General features: G+C 46.1%; 1 protein-coding gene across 4 annotated transcripts in view; it reads left to right on the top strand.

Annotated features, from left to right (window-relative positions):
• KLF8 (Kruppel like factor 8) overlaps positions 1-14,434 on the top strand; it is a 305,491-nt gene extending 291,057 nt beyond the window's left edge. For 3 of the 4 annotated variants that reach the window (XM_029607458.1, XM_029607459.1, XM_029607461.1), the window contains one exon: positions 8,976-9,157. In XM_029607458.1, coding sequence (XP_029463318.1) covers positions 8,976-9,157 — 182 coding nt within the window. Of the gene's footprint in view, positions 1-8,975 lie in introns of all 4 variants that reach the window. The other variant, XM_029607457.1, reaches the window with a different exon arrangement.
• Positions 14,435-15,074: the final 640 nt, after the last annotated feature.

The raw sequence follows: 15,074 nt of genomic DNA, 5'->3' as shown, positions 1-15,074 counted from the left end.
TCTATGTAGCAGGAACTAGACGGCATGAAAATAGCAGCATCCGTGTGTGTGTGTTCGGAGACTGAGGCAATGGAATGCAGATGTTTACCTACCAATGTCTGCCGAGGCTGGCAGCAGTGGTGCAGAGTATTCCCCTGAGGCTTTGTGCAGGATATCAGGGAGGCCAGGACTGGGAATCCAGGATGATCAGCCGTGTAGGGGAAAGGTGTTGGATGGAAGCAGCATAAACCCAATGATACGCAGTTGTCTGAGGCAGGATTCTGGCGAGGAACAGCATTTATTTATTTATTTATTTAAAAGAATTTATATACCGCAAATTAGGCAGAAATCTGTCTAAGCGGTTTACAAAAAGATAAACATACATAGTAAAAATACACATTTAAAACAAAAACAATGTACATCAAATTACACATCTTAATGACAGCTGTGTAGGGCTAGGATCCTGGGGGGAGGGGTATTATATCCAAGTGATACTCATCTTTGTGGAGGAAGGGTCCTGGAGGGGCAGCATATGCCAGTAATGCTCAGCTCTGTGGCGCAGGGTGCTGGGAGAGTGGCAGCATATCCCAATATCAATCGGCTTTGTGGAACTGAATGCGAGGTGCATCCTACACACTCTGCTTTCAGCTTTTTTTACTTTTGCTGATCCTGGTTTTGGTAAAAATGCATTAAATGTTTTGTGTTTTGCTGAATTTCTGATTTCTCCTGGGACAAGCAGGATGGTAGTCCTCCCATGTTGGGTGACATCATCCGATAAAGCCTGGCACAGAAAACTTTTGTCAAAGTTTCTAGAAGCTCTGACCAGCAGACTGGGCATGCCCAGGCTGCTGCTATCCGCTCGTCCACGCGAGGTCCCCCTTCAATCTCTTCTTTTCCGTGGTACAGTTGCCGCGCGGTCCATGGAACTCTTCTTTTTCCACTTTTTCCCTCGATATCCTCGAGCTTTTTTGTCAGGTCTTCACCGGGTCCCCTTTCGCGGTTGGTGCCTCCTTGGTACGGCAGGTCCCTTTCTTGACCATTTTTTCCAACTTTGCGGTCGCTTCCAGACTCTTCGCTTCACGGTGTCCACCAGTCATTGACTGCACGCCGGGTGTTTTTCATGGCGTCGACAGGTTTTCTTCGGTGCCCCCAGTGCCTATGGACCAAGTCCATCATGGATCCGCACGAGGTTTGTATCCTCTGCCTAGGGGCCTCACTCGACGTCTGGGGATGCCTTCTGTGTGACCAGATAACACCCAAAGGGCGTCGGGTGCGCCTTGATAAAATGGAGAAACTTTTCAGGACCCTGGAGTCCTCTACGCCTGCATTGGTCCCTTTGATGCCTAAAGATCGTGGGGAGCCATGCGACCTGCTTCCCCTAAAGGTCCCTCTAGCTAGTACCTCCAAGGATTGAGGGGAGGGGGATCAATCCACGATCTCCCCGCTCTCCCGGATAGTCGGGATCATCTGCCTCCTCTATGCTGGGGGAAGACCGGGCTGAGCACCGAAAATGCTCCCGCAGGCATCAACACTGGTCACCTTTGACGCACGGTTCCGGTTCCGGAGCGGCATCAGCAGCTGCACCGGCCATCAGAGGCCCCATCCTCCGGTGCTCCTGGTAGCCCGAGGCTTACCCCACTGACACTAGTGCAGGGCACTGTGCCACCTTGGAGACCAGAGGAAGAGCCGGTGACGCCTCGTCCTCCTCCATCAGTCCTGGCCACCCCAGATATCCAGGAGGAGTTGGATCGCAGGATGCAGTTGGCAGTGCTGAAAGCACTGTAAAGCATTGAGCTGCCGGTGCCACTGGCCCCCATACCGGTGCCCGAGCCTCCATCATCGTTGTTGGCACCACTGCTGGAGCATCTGGACGTCCTTCTGGGTGCCCTACCGACGCAGCTGGTGCCCGAGGGGCCTTCGATGCCCCATCGGCCATCAATGCCCTCCATCGGAGCGATCCCAATTCTTGGGAGGAGGAAGATATGGCTGGTACTATGTTCACTCGCCCACTATTCCGCGAGCCTTTGCTAGATCCCTCTGGTTTACCGTAGCCTATGATCCTCTCCATGCTAGGGGAGCCATCGATGGTGCCAGTACCCTCGAGGCCTCAGAAGCCTTCGGAGCCCAGGGCTGATGCCCCTCACGGACCTCGCCAATGACATGCTGGTCCCAGTAAGGAGGAGGGGCCCTATGACCCCTGGGCTGACTATTCCACAGGCTCATCCTCTGACTGCTCAGACAACCCCCTTTCAGAGCCCTTCCTCTGGAGGAGCAGCGCTGATTGCTACCCGAGGACTTGTCCTTCGCAGGATTTGTCAGGGCTATGGCTGAGGCCATTCCCTTTCAGCTCATTAAGGAGGAGTGTGTCATAAGATGTTGGAGGTTCTCCAGTTCATCGACACTCCCAAGGAAATCGTGGTGGTTCTGATCCATGATATTTTCAAAGAACTCCTCCTCCATATGTGGGAGCACCCCATTTCTGTCTCCCCCATTAACAGGAAGGCCGATGCCACCTACTTGGTGCAACAAGCCATGGGATTTGATAGGAGACAGCTCCCCCACCAGTTGTTGGTCGTGGCATCTGCCTTAAAAAAGGCCTGTGCTCCCGTACCCATGTTTCCGCTCACCTCCGGGATGCAAGCATAGGGAGCTTGGATGCCCTGGGAAGAAAAATCTTCCAAGGTGCCATGCTGGTTGCCCGTATTGCTTCCTACCAGCTTTATATGACACAGTACAACCGCAGTCTCTGGAAACGAGTCCAAGATTTTGCAGAAGGTCTTCCCCAGCAACAGCAGGAAGCCCTTTCTGCCATTGCCTCGCTGGATCTGGAGGCGAGAAAGCACGAGGTGTGTTACAACTATGATGTTTTTGAGATGGCAGCTCGTTTAGCCACCGTGGACATCGGCACCAGGAGAATAGCTTGGCTCCGGGCCTCTGATCCTTTGGCTGGAGGTCCAGGATAGGCTTGCTGACCTCCCCTGCACAGGTGAGAATCTGTTCAGGGATAAGATCCGGGATGCAGTGGCGCACTAAAGGACCATCATGATACCCTTCAGCAGCTGTCTGCTAGCACCTCAGTTGGACCCTCCTCAGCCAGGAAATCCTCCATGCAGGGTTCTTACAAACCCTTTTATTGGCAGAGGAAATATTATGCTCCGGCCACTTGGACTCATCCGACTTGCACCGGTTCCAGGGTCCATCCCCACCAACAGCGGGCACCTAGACCCCAACCGGCCCCCCCAGCAAGCCCCAGCTACGGGCTTTTGACTGGCAGCAAGTGAGCATAAGTCAGCTGTCCATACCCCTGACATCAGTTGGCGGCAGGCTCCTCAGCTTCGCCTGTCACTGGGAAGAGATAACATCGGAATGCTGGGTCCTCTCCATCATTCACAAGGGGATAACATCTGTACTTAAGCCGGCTCCCAGAGACTGCCATGTCCATCGTGGGGTTCATCTGCACATTTGGTCATCCTTCAAATGGATCTCTCCACTCTCTTTGCAGCTGGCACGGTGGAACCGGTCCCTCGTCATCAGCAGGGCCAAGGGTTCTATTTGAGGTATTTCCTCATTCCAAAACGGAATGGCAGCTTACGCCCCATTCTCGACCTCGGAGCACTGAACAAGTTTCTCGTAAGAGAAAATTTAAAGATGATCTTTCTGGGCACGGTGATCCCGCTCCTCTGAAGAGAAGACTGGCTTTGCTCCCTCGATCTCAAGGAGGCGTACGCACACATTGCGATTGTCCCCAACCACAGGAAGTACCTTTGCTTTGTGGTGGGGAGTGCACATAACCAGTACAAAGTGCTGCCCTTTGGACTGGCATTGGCCCCCTGCATCTTTACCAAATGCTCAGCGGTGGTGGCTGCCTATCTCAGGCATTGCTCGGTCCATGTGTTTCCATAACTGGACAACTGGCTGGTCAGGAGCGACTCTTGCTCCAGAGCCTTGCAAGCTCTGGCCTTGAGGGTGCAGACCCTGCAGACGGTGGGGTTCATTATAAACTTCCCCAAGTTGCACCTCTATCCATCTCCTCAGCTGGACTTTATCAGTACCAGGCTGGACACAGCACAAACGAAAGCTTTTCTGACCAGGGACCGGGCGATTGCCCTCGCCTCACTGGCTACCCTCATCCACAACAGCCAGAGGGTGCCAGCCAACCTCCTGCTCCGCCTATTGGGCCATATGGCGGCCTCCATCCATGTGACTCCTCTGGCCTGCCTCTGCATGAGGAGCCCCCAATGGGCCTTGCGGTTCCAGTGGCAGCAGGCGTCTCAGGATCTGGAGGTTCCGGTCACTCTAACGGGCCCTCTAAGGATATCTCTGGCCTGGTGGGAAGACCTTTCCAACTTGGAACAAGGACTTCCCTTACATTTAACTTGCCAATGTTTATGCTTTATCCTATTTTCTTCTGTTGGATCCTTCTTCCAATTTTTGAATGAAGATCTTTTGGCTAAAATAGCTTCTTTCACCTCCCCTTTTAACCATGCCGGTAATCATTTTGCCTTCTTTCCACCTTTCTTAATGTGTGAAATACATCTAGACTGTGCTTCTAGAATGGTATTTTTTAACAATGACCACGCCTCTTGGACATTTTTTACTTTTGTAACTGCTCCTTTCAGTTTTTTTTCTAACAATTTTTCTCATTTTATCAAAGTTTCCCTTTTGAAAGTTTAGCACGAGAGCCTTGGATTTGCACACTGTTCCTCTTCCAGTCATTAAATCAAATTTGATCATATTATGATCACTATTGCCAAGCGGCCCCACCACCGTTACCTCTCTCACCAAGTCCTGTGCTCCACTGAGAATTAGATCTAAAATTGCTCCCTCTCTCGTCTGTTCCTGAACCAATTGCTCCATAAAGCTATCATTTATTCCATCCAGGAACGTTATCTCTCTAGTGTGTCCCGATGATACATTTACCCAGTCAGTATTGGGGTAATTGAAGTCTCCCATTATTACTGCACTACCAATTTGGTTAGCTTCCCTAATTTCTCTTAGCATTTCACTGTCCGTCTCACCATCTTGACCAGGTGGACGGTAGTATACCCCTATCACTATAGTCTTCCCCGACACACAAGGGATTTCTACCCATAAAGATTCAATTTTGTATTTAGTCTCATGCAGGATATTTATCCTGTTGGACTCTATGCCATCTCAGACATGAAGCACCACACCTCCTCCCGGGTGCTCCTCTCTGTCATTGCGATATAATTTGTACCCCAGTATAGCACTGTCCCATTGGTTATCCTCTTTCCATCATGTCTAGTCTAGAGCTGAGACACAAACACTCTCTTGAGCCAGGATTATTACAGCGCCTCTTGGAAGCAAGACGGGCCTTACAAAATCTGGAATTGGATAGGATAGCATCATTTTGAATGGGGGAACAAGGCCGGCTGTCAATTGGCCAGGAAATTGAAAGAGAGGGAATCCCAATCTCAAATTATCAAAATTAAGGGGCCTCAAGGTCAATATGTATACACTCAGCAAGAAATTGGGCAAAGTTTTCATCATTTCTATAAGTTACTATATGATTCGGAGCCATTTTGTTCCTCGCAGGAGATTGATCAGTACCTGCAGGATCTACCACTCCCGATTCTCCCTTCAGAGCTGAGGGAACAGCTTAATGCACAGAACTCAGAGAGGGGGAGGTTTCTCTCATTATTAAAGATCTTAAAATGGGGAAGGCACCTGGACTAGATGGGTTTACAGGCAAACTTTATAAAGTGTTTAGTGCTGAGTTGTTATCACCATTGGTGGCTATGTATAATGCCTTGAGAACAGAGGGAACACTTTCCACGGAGGTGAACACTGCTGGAATTACTGTCTTGGCAAAGCCTGGTAGGGATCACACACTTTGTGGATCCTATAGGCCGATCTCATTGATCAACATCGACCTAAAAATTATGGCCCGGGCCCTGGCTCTTCGTCTTGGGAGGGTTGCTCCTAAGCTGGTGGCGAATGATCAGTCGGGCTTCATACCCAGTAGACTCGCCTCAGACAATGTTCGGAGGGTGGTAGAACTGATGTGGTGGGCGCAATCCAAGCGTATTCCAGCGGTGATGCTCATGGTAGATGCTGAAAAAGCATTCGATCGGGTGCACTGGCCTTACTTATTCAAAGTTTTGGAAGCAGTGGGGCTGGGGGAATTCTTTATCACATGGGTGCAGAAATTGTACGGCCACCCGCATGCCCGGATAAAAATAAATGGGGCCTACTCAGATCCCTTTGAAGTTTAAACGGGGCACACGTCAAGGCTGTCCATTATCCCCTCTATTGTTTGCTCTCTCTTTAGAGCCATTCGCGGAGATAGTGCGTAGACACCCGGGTATACAGGTGGGGAAGGTGGATTACAAGATTTCGCTATTTGTAGATGATCTCCTCTTTACTATTACGAAACCGGAGGTCTCCCTACAATTATTGCTAGGGGAGATGCATAAGTTTGGGAGATTGTCAGGATTCAAAATCAACGCTGATAAATCAGAGTTGTTAAACATATCTATGCCGGGAGCCCAGTACACAGAGGTGGGGAGTACCTTGCCATTTCGCTTAGCAAAGGACACTGTTAAGTACCTGGGCGTCAAACTTGGGGCATGTTTGGATGACTTGTACCGCCTAAATTATGACACTTTGCTGTCTCAGATTCAACAAGATTTAGACAAATGGGATAGGCTTGATCTTTCCTGGTTTGGCAGAGTGGCGACTGTCAAAATGAACATTCTGCCCAGATTCTGTTATATGTACCAAACCCTCCCTGTTGAGGTTCCAGAAGGGGCCATGCTAATTTGGCAAAGAAAACTTTTTTGCTTCATATGGAAGCGCAAACCTCTGAGGGTCTCCCGTCATATTCTCTACCGAGATAAAGCTCGTGGGGGATTAAATATCCCCAATTTAAGCTGGTATTATGCTGCAATCATGCTTGGCGTAGTGGGAGAGCTTAAACCCTGGATTGCGATCGAACAACAAGTTTCGGGGGATATGATATTAGCAGATAGGATCTGGAGTAAGGAAGTTCGGAAAGTAACCAGCAAAACCCTTACACCGTTTACACAGGGTGTACTCAAACTATGGGCCAAGTGGCGTGACCGATTGGTGGGGCACAAGGGGCTATACCATCTTACATCTTTTCTATCAAATATGGGGTTTAACCCAGGCTTAAACAAAACATTTGCTCAAAGGTGGAGACAATTGAATATTACAAAAGCGGGCCAATTTTTGGCTGGGTCTCAATTGATTCCCTTCAAGGATCTGCAAACTTCACATGGGTTATCTCAGGGGGATAGGTACTCTTATATGCAAGTTGCCCATTTCCTTCGAGCCGAGGGGGCGCCTGGGGAACTCAGTAAAGGCAGGTCCATCTTTGAATCATTTTGTGAACAAACGGGGCCCTTGAAAAGGCCAATATCTCGCATATACATGCTTATTAATAGTGGTCCCAAGACCAAGGTGTCTTACCAGAGACAGTGGGAACCGGACATTGGGGAAGTTTTCAAGGACACTGAACGGGAGCAATGCCATATAATGGACCGGAGTTATGTCTCGGCTAATATTAAAGAGAATGGGTACAAATTGCTATATAGATGGTATTTGGCGCCTGACAGATTGCATAGGATGAATCCCAATTTAAGCGAGTTATGTTGGAGACAATGTGGAGGGAAAGGTTCATTTTATCATATGTGGTGGACCTGCCCCAAGATACCGGGCACCTGCGAACTAATGATGAGATATGTGGCTGAAGTTTTGGGGGTATCTGTCTCCTTGAAACCCAGGGGCTGCTTACTTAGTTTAGTGGATGTGGACAGTTAAGTGACAAGCAAAGAATGCTGGTGTTGCAAATCTTTATTGCTACTCGATGTGAAATAGCATATCGATGGAAAAACGTTGATGTTCCTACCTTAATGAATGTTCTCACAAGAATCGACAGGGTGTACCATATGGGTTATCTCACGGCGGTGCGGCATGATCGTGTCCGCAAATTTCATGATGTATGGGGACCCTATTGTACGTGGAAAGGCAAGCAGGCTTGATTACGACCCGGAGCTTTATAAGGATAGTATGGGGGGCGGGGAGGGGCGGAAGAGCATAAAGGGGGGAGGGGGGGTGTAAAAACTGTTTTGCATATACTATAATGTACACTGTTTAATAGATGACAGGATATTTGCTCTATTTGCACAGTTTTATTCGCCTTTTCTTTTGCCGGTTTGACAGAGCCAGTGGTTTCTCCTTGGCCTACTTTGTAGCTGATAATATGGTCGTTATTTTATATGCAGTTCATGGTGCGTGTACTCAATTGTTCTTACATATGTATTCTGTTGACACATATGCATAAATAAAAACTTTCAAAAAAACAACCATATAGCTTAAAGTTGCTAGTTGGTGCACTCTCCTACTCCAGGCAGTTTTTAATTTTTTAAACTTGTTTGTTCTTTAGGTACTTGGGAGGAAGTGATATGTTTTAAGCTTTATTGGACTCTTCCTGCTGTGCTGCTGTAAAAAAAACCAAAAAAACCCCCAAAACAATCACTTTCCAAATTCAGACATTAGTATTATATGGCTATTATGGTTGGAGATGTGTTAAGATCTCATGGGTGTTCATAGATGGGAATAAAACTTATTGTTGATATTGATATTATACTAAAATACTTATACTTTTATTGATATTGGTTATCTGAGCTACTAGGATCATACTCGGAGCGATTTCATATGCTTCAAGTTACAGTGGTGCCCTATTTCTGGAGGATATATGGTGATTGCTGAAATGTTGTGGGTGACCTCTGGTTCTGATAGACATCTGATTTTTTTGTGGTCAGCACTACATATTCCTATGCATGATGCGAGTACTATGCTTTCATAGATTACATTGGCATCATAGAAACTTGTGTTTATGGTGGGCTCTGGTGGGGAACCATCACTAGTATCCCTTCATCAGTGTCTAAAGCTCCCAACAGGATGTGCCCCAGCTGTGCTTGACCTCTGTCCTTTCCTCTTGTGTCTTGCAGGGGAGAAGCCGTACAAGTGTACCTGGGAAGGCTGCACCTGGAAATTTGCTCGCTCTGATGAACTTACCCGACATTTCCGCAAGCACACAGGCATAAAGCCCTTCCGTTGCATGGACTGTGACCGTAGCTTTTCCCGCTCGGACCACCTGGCGCTGCATCGCCGCCGACACATCATGATGTGAGAGCACCTTTCCCACGCGATGATGGGAGGGAGAGAGAGAGAAGAGGAGGGGGGAGTGGAGACGGAAGGGCTCCCTCCCCAGCTCGATTCAGCTTACTGCTGGCTGAATTCCAACTGGCACCCGTGGATGCCCACAGATTTGAGAAGAAACATTTATATATTTGAAAAAAAAAAACCCAAAAAAAAAACTTGGAGGCTGTGAATATATTCTTTCTTTCTTACTCTTTTCATCCTGTTTTCTCTTCTCTTTTTTGCCTGTCCCCAAACACTTTACAGTTTCCTTTTATCTCCTATTGCATAAGTCTGGCTGGTAATCCATTTGCACGGATAGTAGTTTTTAACATTGTAGTTGGTGTTGCCCGAATGTTGACAGCCTGTGCAGTGAAAGATGTAGGCACAGTGCGTGCAGGCAGCCGCTGGGTGGCTGTGTTAAGGGATGGGTATCTCTGGGACCTGCCTAACCACCACACTCTCGCTGTGAGAGGGCACAGTAATGATGGGGGTCAATGTTTGCGAATCAAAACTGCTCCCACTCTGGCATAGGGGGAAGGGCACAGAACATTGTTGCTAAAAGCGACTGCATTTTTATTTTTTTTTTTTTTAAATACTCAAGATTTGCACTGTCAAGGACATCTGGATGATCTGCCTTTCAAAAACAACTTAGTCTTCCTGCCCATGCCGGCTCTGCTGGAGTGTCACAAAAGCCTGGCTATGGACTTTTGGCTGAATTGGATGTGTCCACACACAAAGTGCAGGCAAATTTGGAGCAGACAGAGTGTAATAGCTTCCCAGGAGAACCCACTTCATAGGAGGGCTACTGAACTTTTTTCTTTTTAACCATGTTGTACAAAACAAGACCGACCAATCAACCCCCAGCTCTCTTCCCAGAGGTTTATTGTCCCATGTGGACATTAAAGTAAATAAATAAACAACCTCTTGCTGTTGACCCAGGCGGGATGGCCCAAGATGCACACAAAGAGATGTTTCTGCAGAACATATAACTGTGATACATGACTCTGGTCATGGGAGAGCAGGAAACAGTGGTAAAAGGGAAGAGGGGGTGGGTGTAGGATTATCCTGAGGATTTAAGAGAGGTAGTAGAACAATGTCTAATGTAAATAGTCTGGAATGCAAAGCATTATTGCTATCAATACTATGAACCCTGTCTTCTGATAGGAACTTGCTGTCCTGCTGTTGACAGAAGTCAATTTGAAAAAAGAAATCCATTTTAAATTGCATCTTATACATCTATTCCGTGATTTCCAGGTTATATTTTTACCAGTCTGTCAATCAAAAGAAGCACGTACACCACAGCTGTAATTTCGGGGATGACTTGTGGGACTGTTTCAGGAATACAGAACCCTTTCCTTTTCCCTCTGAATGGATGGCTCAGGGGCTAGGCACAGAGACGCAGAGCTTGTCCTCTCTAGGCCAAGTGCAGTTCGTGTTAGTAGTAAATTCACTTATTGCTACCCGTTTATATGAAATGAATTGGTCTTTGTGGTTCCTAGTAGACCAGTATCCACACCACTACCCAAATTGGCCCCCTCTTGGGCATTCTCAGCAGACTGGCCAGTGGTTGAGTTTGCATGGAGACTTGCTTTCCTTTGCTTTTGGGCGTCTTCAGCAGACAGGCCTGTGGTTGAGTTGACATGGAGACTTGCTTTCCTTTGCTTTTGGGTGTCTTCAGCAGACAGGCCTGTGGTTGAGTTGACATGGAGACTTGCTTTCCTTTGCTTTTGGGCGTCTTCAGCAGACAGGCCTGTGGTTGAGTTGACATGGAGACTTGCTTTCCTTTGCTTTTGGGCGTCTTCAGCAGACAGGCCTGTGGTTGAGTTGACATGGAGACTTGCTTTCCTTTGCTGGCTGGCACCCACCCACCCTTGTAGAGTTGGTCCCTGCTACGTATGTTTAAGGTATTTTGGGGAAGATAAAGGAGGCAGTTAGCTGAGCTGTTGCCCATGCTGTATCTGTTCTATGGATTAAGACTGGACTTCCATTTCTAGGGTTCTAAATTCACTAGGAAATGTTTTATGATTAAAAATGTTAAAGTTGCCACTAGAAGTATTCTAGAAATGATACTTTCTGTTGCATTTGTGGAGATAGCACCATGGCAGTGTTAATATCCATCTTGATCTCAAGACTGAAATACATGTGGAAGGAAATCTTAATGATTTGCTTCAGTCTAATTACTGATTGATTTTATTATATAAATGGTAAAAGTATGTCGGCCGTTAAACAACCCCTTGATCCACTTAGTCTGTCCTGTTGCTCTGTCTACTGGGTTGCCACAGATCCTACTTGATCTCTGGTTACCTCCCTTCCTTGTTCTTAGCACAGCCCTCTGCATTAGTACCAGGCACAGTCAAATTCCTTTTAGAATGAATATATTTGATTATTAAAACCAAAGTTGGTAACACTGTCATACGATATCTGAATTATGTGGCCAGATGGTCATTACCTACCATTATATTCTCGGTTTCTATGTTTTGTGCTTTGCTTCATGCAGTGTTTCCAGTCTGAGTTTCTCTGCTCAGGAAGATGTAGTCCTAGCCCTGGTTTCAGAAATTGCACAGCCTCCCCTTTGGCACAGTTTATAGCAGGGAGGATCTGCTTAGGCTCCATTGGCTTTCATTCACAGCTGCCAGGATTATTTTCCTCCAATTAGATCCCATCCTCAATCCACTGTGTTGATGGTTCTCTACTCTGACCCTGGAGGCCTCCAAACAGGTCTAGTTTTCAGAATCTGTGATAAACAGTCATGAGATATTTGCTTACCTTTGTTACCAGGTCACCCCGAAAACTATGCCTTGAGAATTACCGCACTATAGCCCAGCCTTTGAGGCAATGGTACTTGGCTGCGGCCCACAGACTCTGGCGCTCTTTGGATCCTAGTAGATGTACACCCAATGTCTGGGACTTCTTTCCCTTGGGATGTAAGTTCTGGACCCACTGCCATCTCATACATTGAGTCTTTTTTTTTTTAAAGCAATCTTTCTTTTTAATCCTTGAGAGTGCAGGATGCCAAAGACCTTTATTAGCTTACATGATAGGTACACTACAGAAAAGAAGGCCCATTCCTTCCCAACATTTCTATCTCCAGACCTATTCAGTCTTTGACCTATTATTTGAAATTGGATACATAGATGCCTCTTAGTTATATTGTTCTCTTTACTCTAAAGATGTGGACACCTGTTCACTGAGAACAGAATGGAAACCGCCAATTCATATCATACTGAATGACTTTCAGATGGTAATAACTCACTACTGACCTGAGTTGGATTTGAATCATTGATCTAGAGAATCTATACCCCTGTGCTTTAGTTTCATACTTTAGTAGCACACACAGTTGGCTTTGGAAGAAACAAAATTTATTAATAGTGGGAGTTGGAAAACCGTGACCAAAGTAGAATTTTATCCTGACATGGAGTTAGCAGGGCAGCATTTTTTTTTTTTTTTACCATTGGAGAACTTACACAAGTAGGGGGTTCCTTAGTAAGCAGATTTTTCATATATGGGGTTAAACAGCATGCTACCTATCTGATTTACTTTGAAGGGGATTACTCTGTGAGACCTAATGGCAGCGATGGCATCCCCTAATCCATGTACGTTTTTTTGCATCCAAGCAGATACTGTGCCACGATCAGACTTGTCATGTGGTATATTATATATGCCACTATGGCAGTACTTGGACTGTAGAGGTGCCTATAGAGAGCATTATAATTCATTGAACTATATGAATACAGCCTAGTTCACCCTGCATTTTGGCATCCTTATTTTCAACAATGAAAAAGTACACTGTTGCTGGGCAAGAGACCATCACATATTGCGCCATAATCAAGCTAAAATTTTTGATTTGCCATGGCCTTACCGTGAGTTTATATTTTGCCTGTGATTTACTCAGCAAATACAAGTCAAACTCCTGTCCTGTATCCTGAGCTGGCCATTCAGTTGGTGGAAGTCACATTTTTTAAATGTTGCTTCTCACATTTGACCCAAGATGTCACTTGATGTGCCGATGGATAATTGTATCAAGAGGTGCTTTGATAAGGTTTGAAGAGACTTGAGGGCTTTATTCAGAAAGAAATGTATTTAATTCTTTGCCTATGGGAAAAAACACGATATTGAATATGACCCTTAGTTGAAGGGTTCTGTAAAACACACACACTTCTGCCATGAAATAGCATTGGACTTTTGTAGAAGGGTTGAATGCCCCATTATAGGTAATAGAGAGTAAAAGGTGAAGATCTAGAGGTTACATTTGCAAAACATAGTGCAGGATGTCTGCTTATCATGCAGTATCATAAGATTCAGAGGAGGAGCATGCTGACACTTTAGATGGTACTGCCCAGCCTTGGTTAAATATCAACCTTCTAAAGCAAATATTAAAGGTAAAGTTAAAACAGCGAATCACATACTACAGTGGTCTGGAAGACCTTGTCCGTATTGGTAGAGTTCACCATCGGGGTTTTGATTGCCTTTAACTAGTTTTGGTACGTTGGAAATTCTTGTTTAGAGGAACTAAGAACTACAGATACCAGAATTCACTAGTATGAGGCAAGACAAGCTCAACCTTGCCTTGTAATCTGGAGTCAAACTCATTTGATTTGGGACTTCATGGAGGCTGGAGCTTCAAGGCTCTGCCACCTTGCAGGAAGGAAATACAAACCAATCCCTGCTCTCCACAAGCTGGCTTCCACCTTTCACTCACCCAGTTTTCTAGAGTGGGGTGCTCAAACCAGTCCTATGGCCCCCCCCCCCCCCCAGCCAATCATGTTTTAAGGATATCCCTAATGAATATGCATGAGAATTATTTGCATACACAGGGAGGTAGTGCATGCAAATAAATCTCATGCATGTTCATTAGGGATATCACAAAATTTCTCCCAGTTTGTGTTAATTGGGGAAAAACTTAGTGAATCATGCTGTTATTGCTATAAATGCAGTGGTGTATGCTTAAATCATTGAACACCAATGTCCTGCTTTGTACTTTAGACTTTCTTGTTTAAATGACCCAGCAGCAAGTCACTGAATTCGGTAGGGATCCACAGTCACAGATAGGAATCCACTGCCATAGAGTGTTTACTGCTGAGAACATAGTCTCAGGGTCTCGTGAGTTAAGACTATGATGTTGTTCTATAGTCGCACACCTTTGGTGTGTTGTAAAGCACAAGGCCAGCGGTGCATACCCTATGGGGCCATATTATAAAATGGATCTGTCTCGTCGTTTTCTGTTTTTATCTGTACTCTGCAACCTTTTAAAAACCTGCATGCTGTGGATGAAGTTTGATCGTCTTTTTTTTTTCCAAGCCTGAGCTCAAGGGTGAGTTACATTTTTTTTTTTTTTTTTTTAAACAGTAGGTATTTCTCGGCCCCAGAAGGCTTACAGTCCAAGGGCCCTATTTACTAGACACAAAATGGGAGAACACCTTTAGTAAATAGGCCTCTTTGTACTCGAGGTAATACAGGGTAAAGTGACTTGCATATAAGGAGCATCAGTGGGAGAGAAGCAGGATTTGAACTCTGGCTTCCCTGGTTTGTGCGTTTTCTTTCCCCATTCACCCACACAGGTCTCTGAAACTTTAGCTCGGTGTCAAACAGGACAGACCAGGACGCAGGGCTCTCCTGGGGTGGGCAGAAACCCCCATTCATAGGTTCTTGGGGGGGAGCCATTTATGGCTGCTTCCTGCTATTGTGCTTGATCATGCCTCATACACACACAGGATTAATCAGTGAATCAGTCTGCTTCTGGAATTTCTCCTAATAGGTTGTATCTCTCCCATCCCCCAGCTCGTTTACATTGTTACGGAAAAACCTCTCTGCATCCGTGTTCTTTCACGTGCAGATAGCAGCAAACAAACGTTTGGACCTTTTTCAGGTATTTATTGTACCAGTGTCTTAAGTGTTTTATTCAGATA

This window comes from Rhinatrema bivittatum, chromosome 6 (genome assembly GCF_901001135.1).
Source record: "Rhinatrema bivittatum chromosome 6, aRhiBiv1.1, whole genome shotgun sequence".
NCBI classification, from domain to species: domain Eukaryota; kingdom Metazoa; phylum Chordata; class Amphibia; order Gymnophiona; family Rhinatrematidae; genus Rhinatrema; species Rhinatrema bivittatum.
This window is presented reverse-complemented; position numbering and strand designations above follow the sequence as displayed.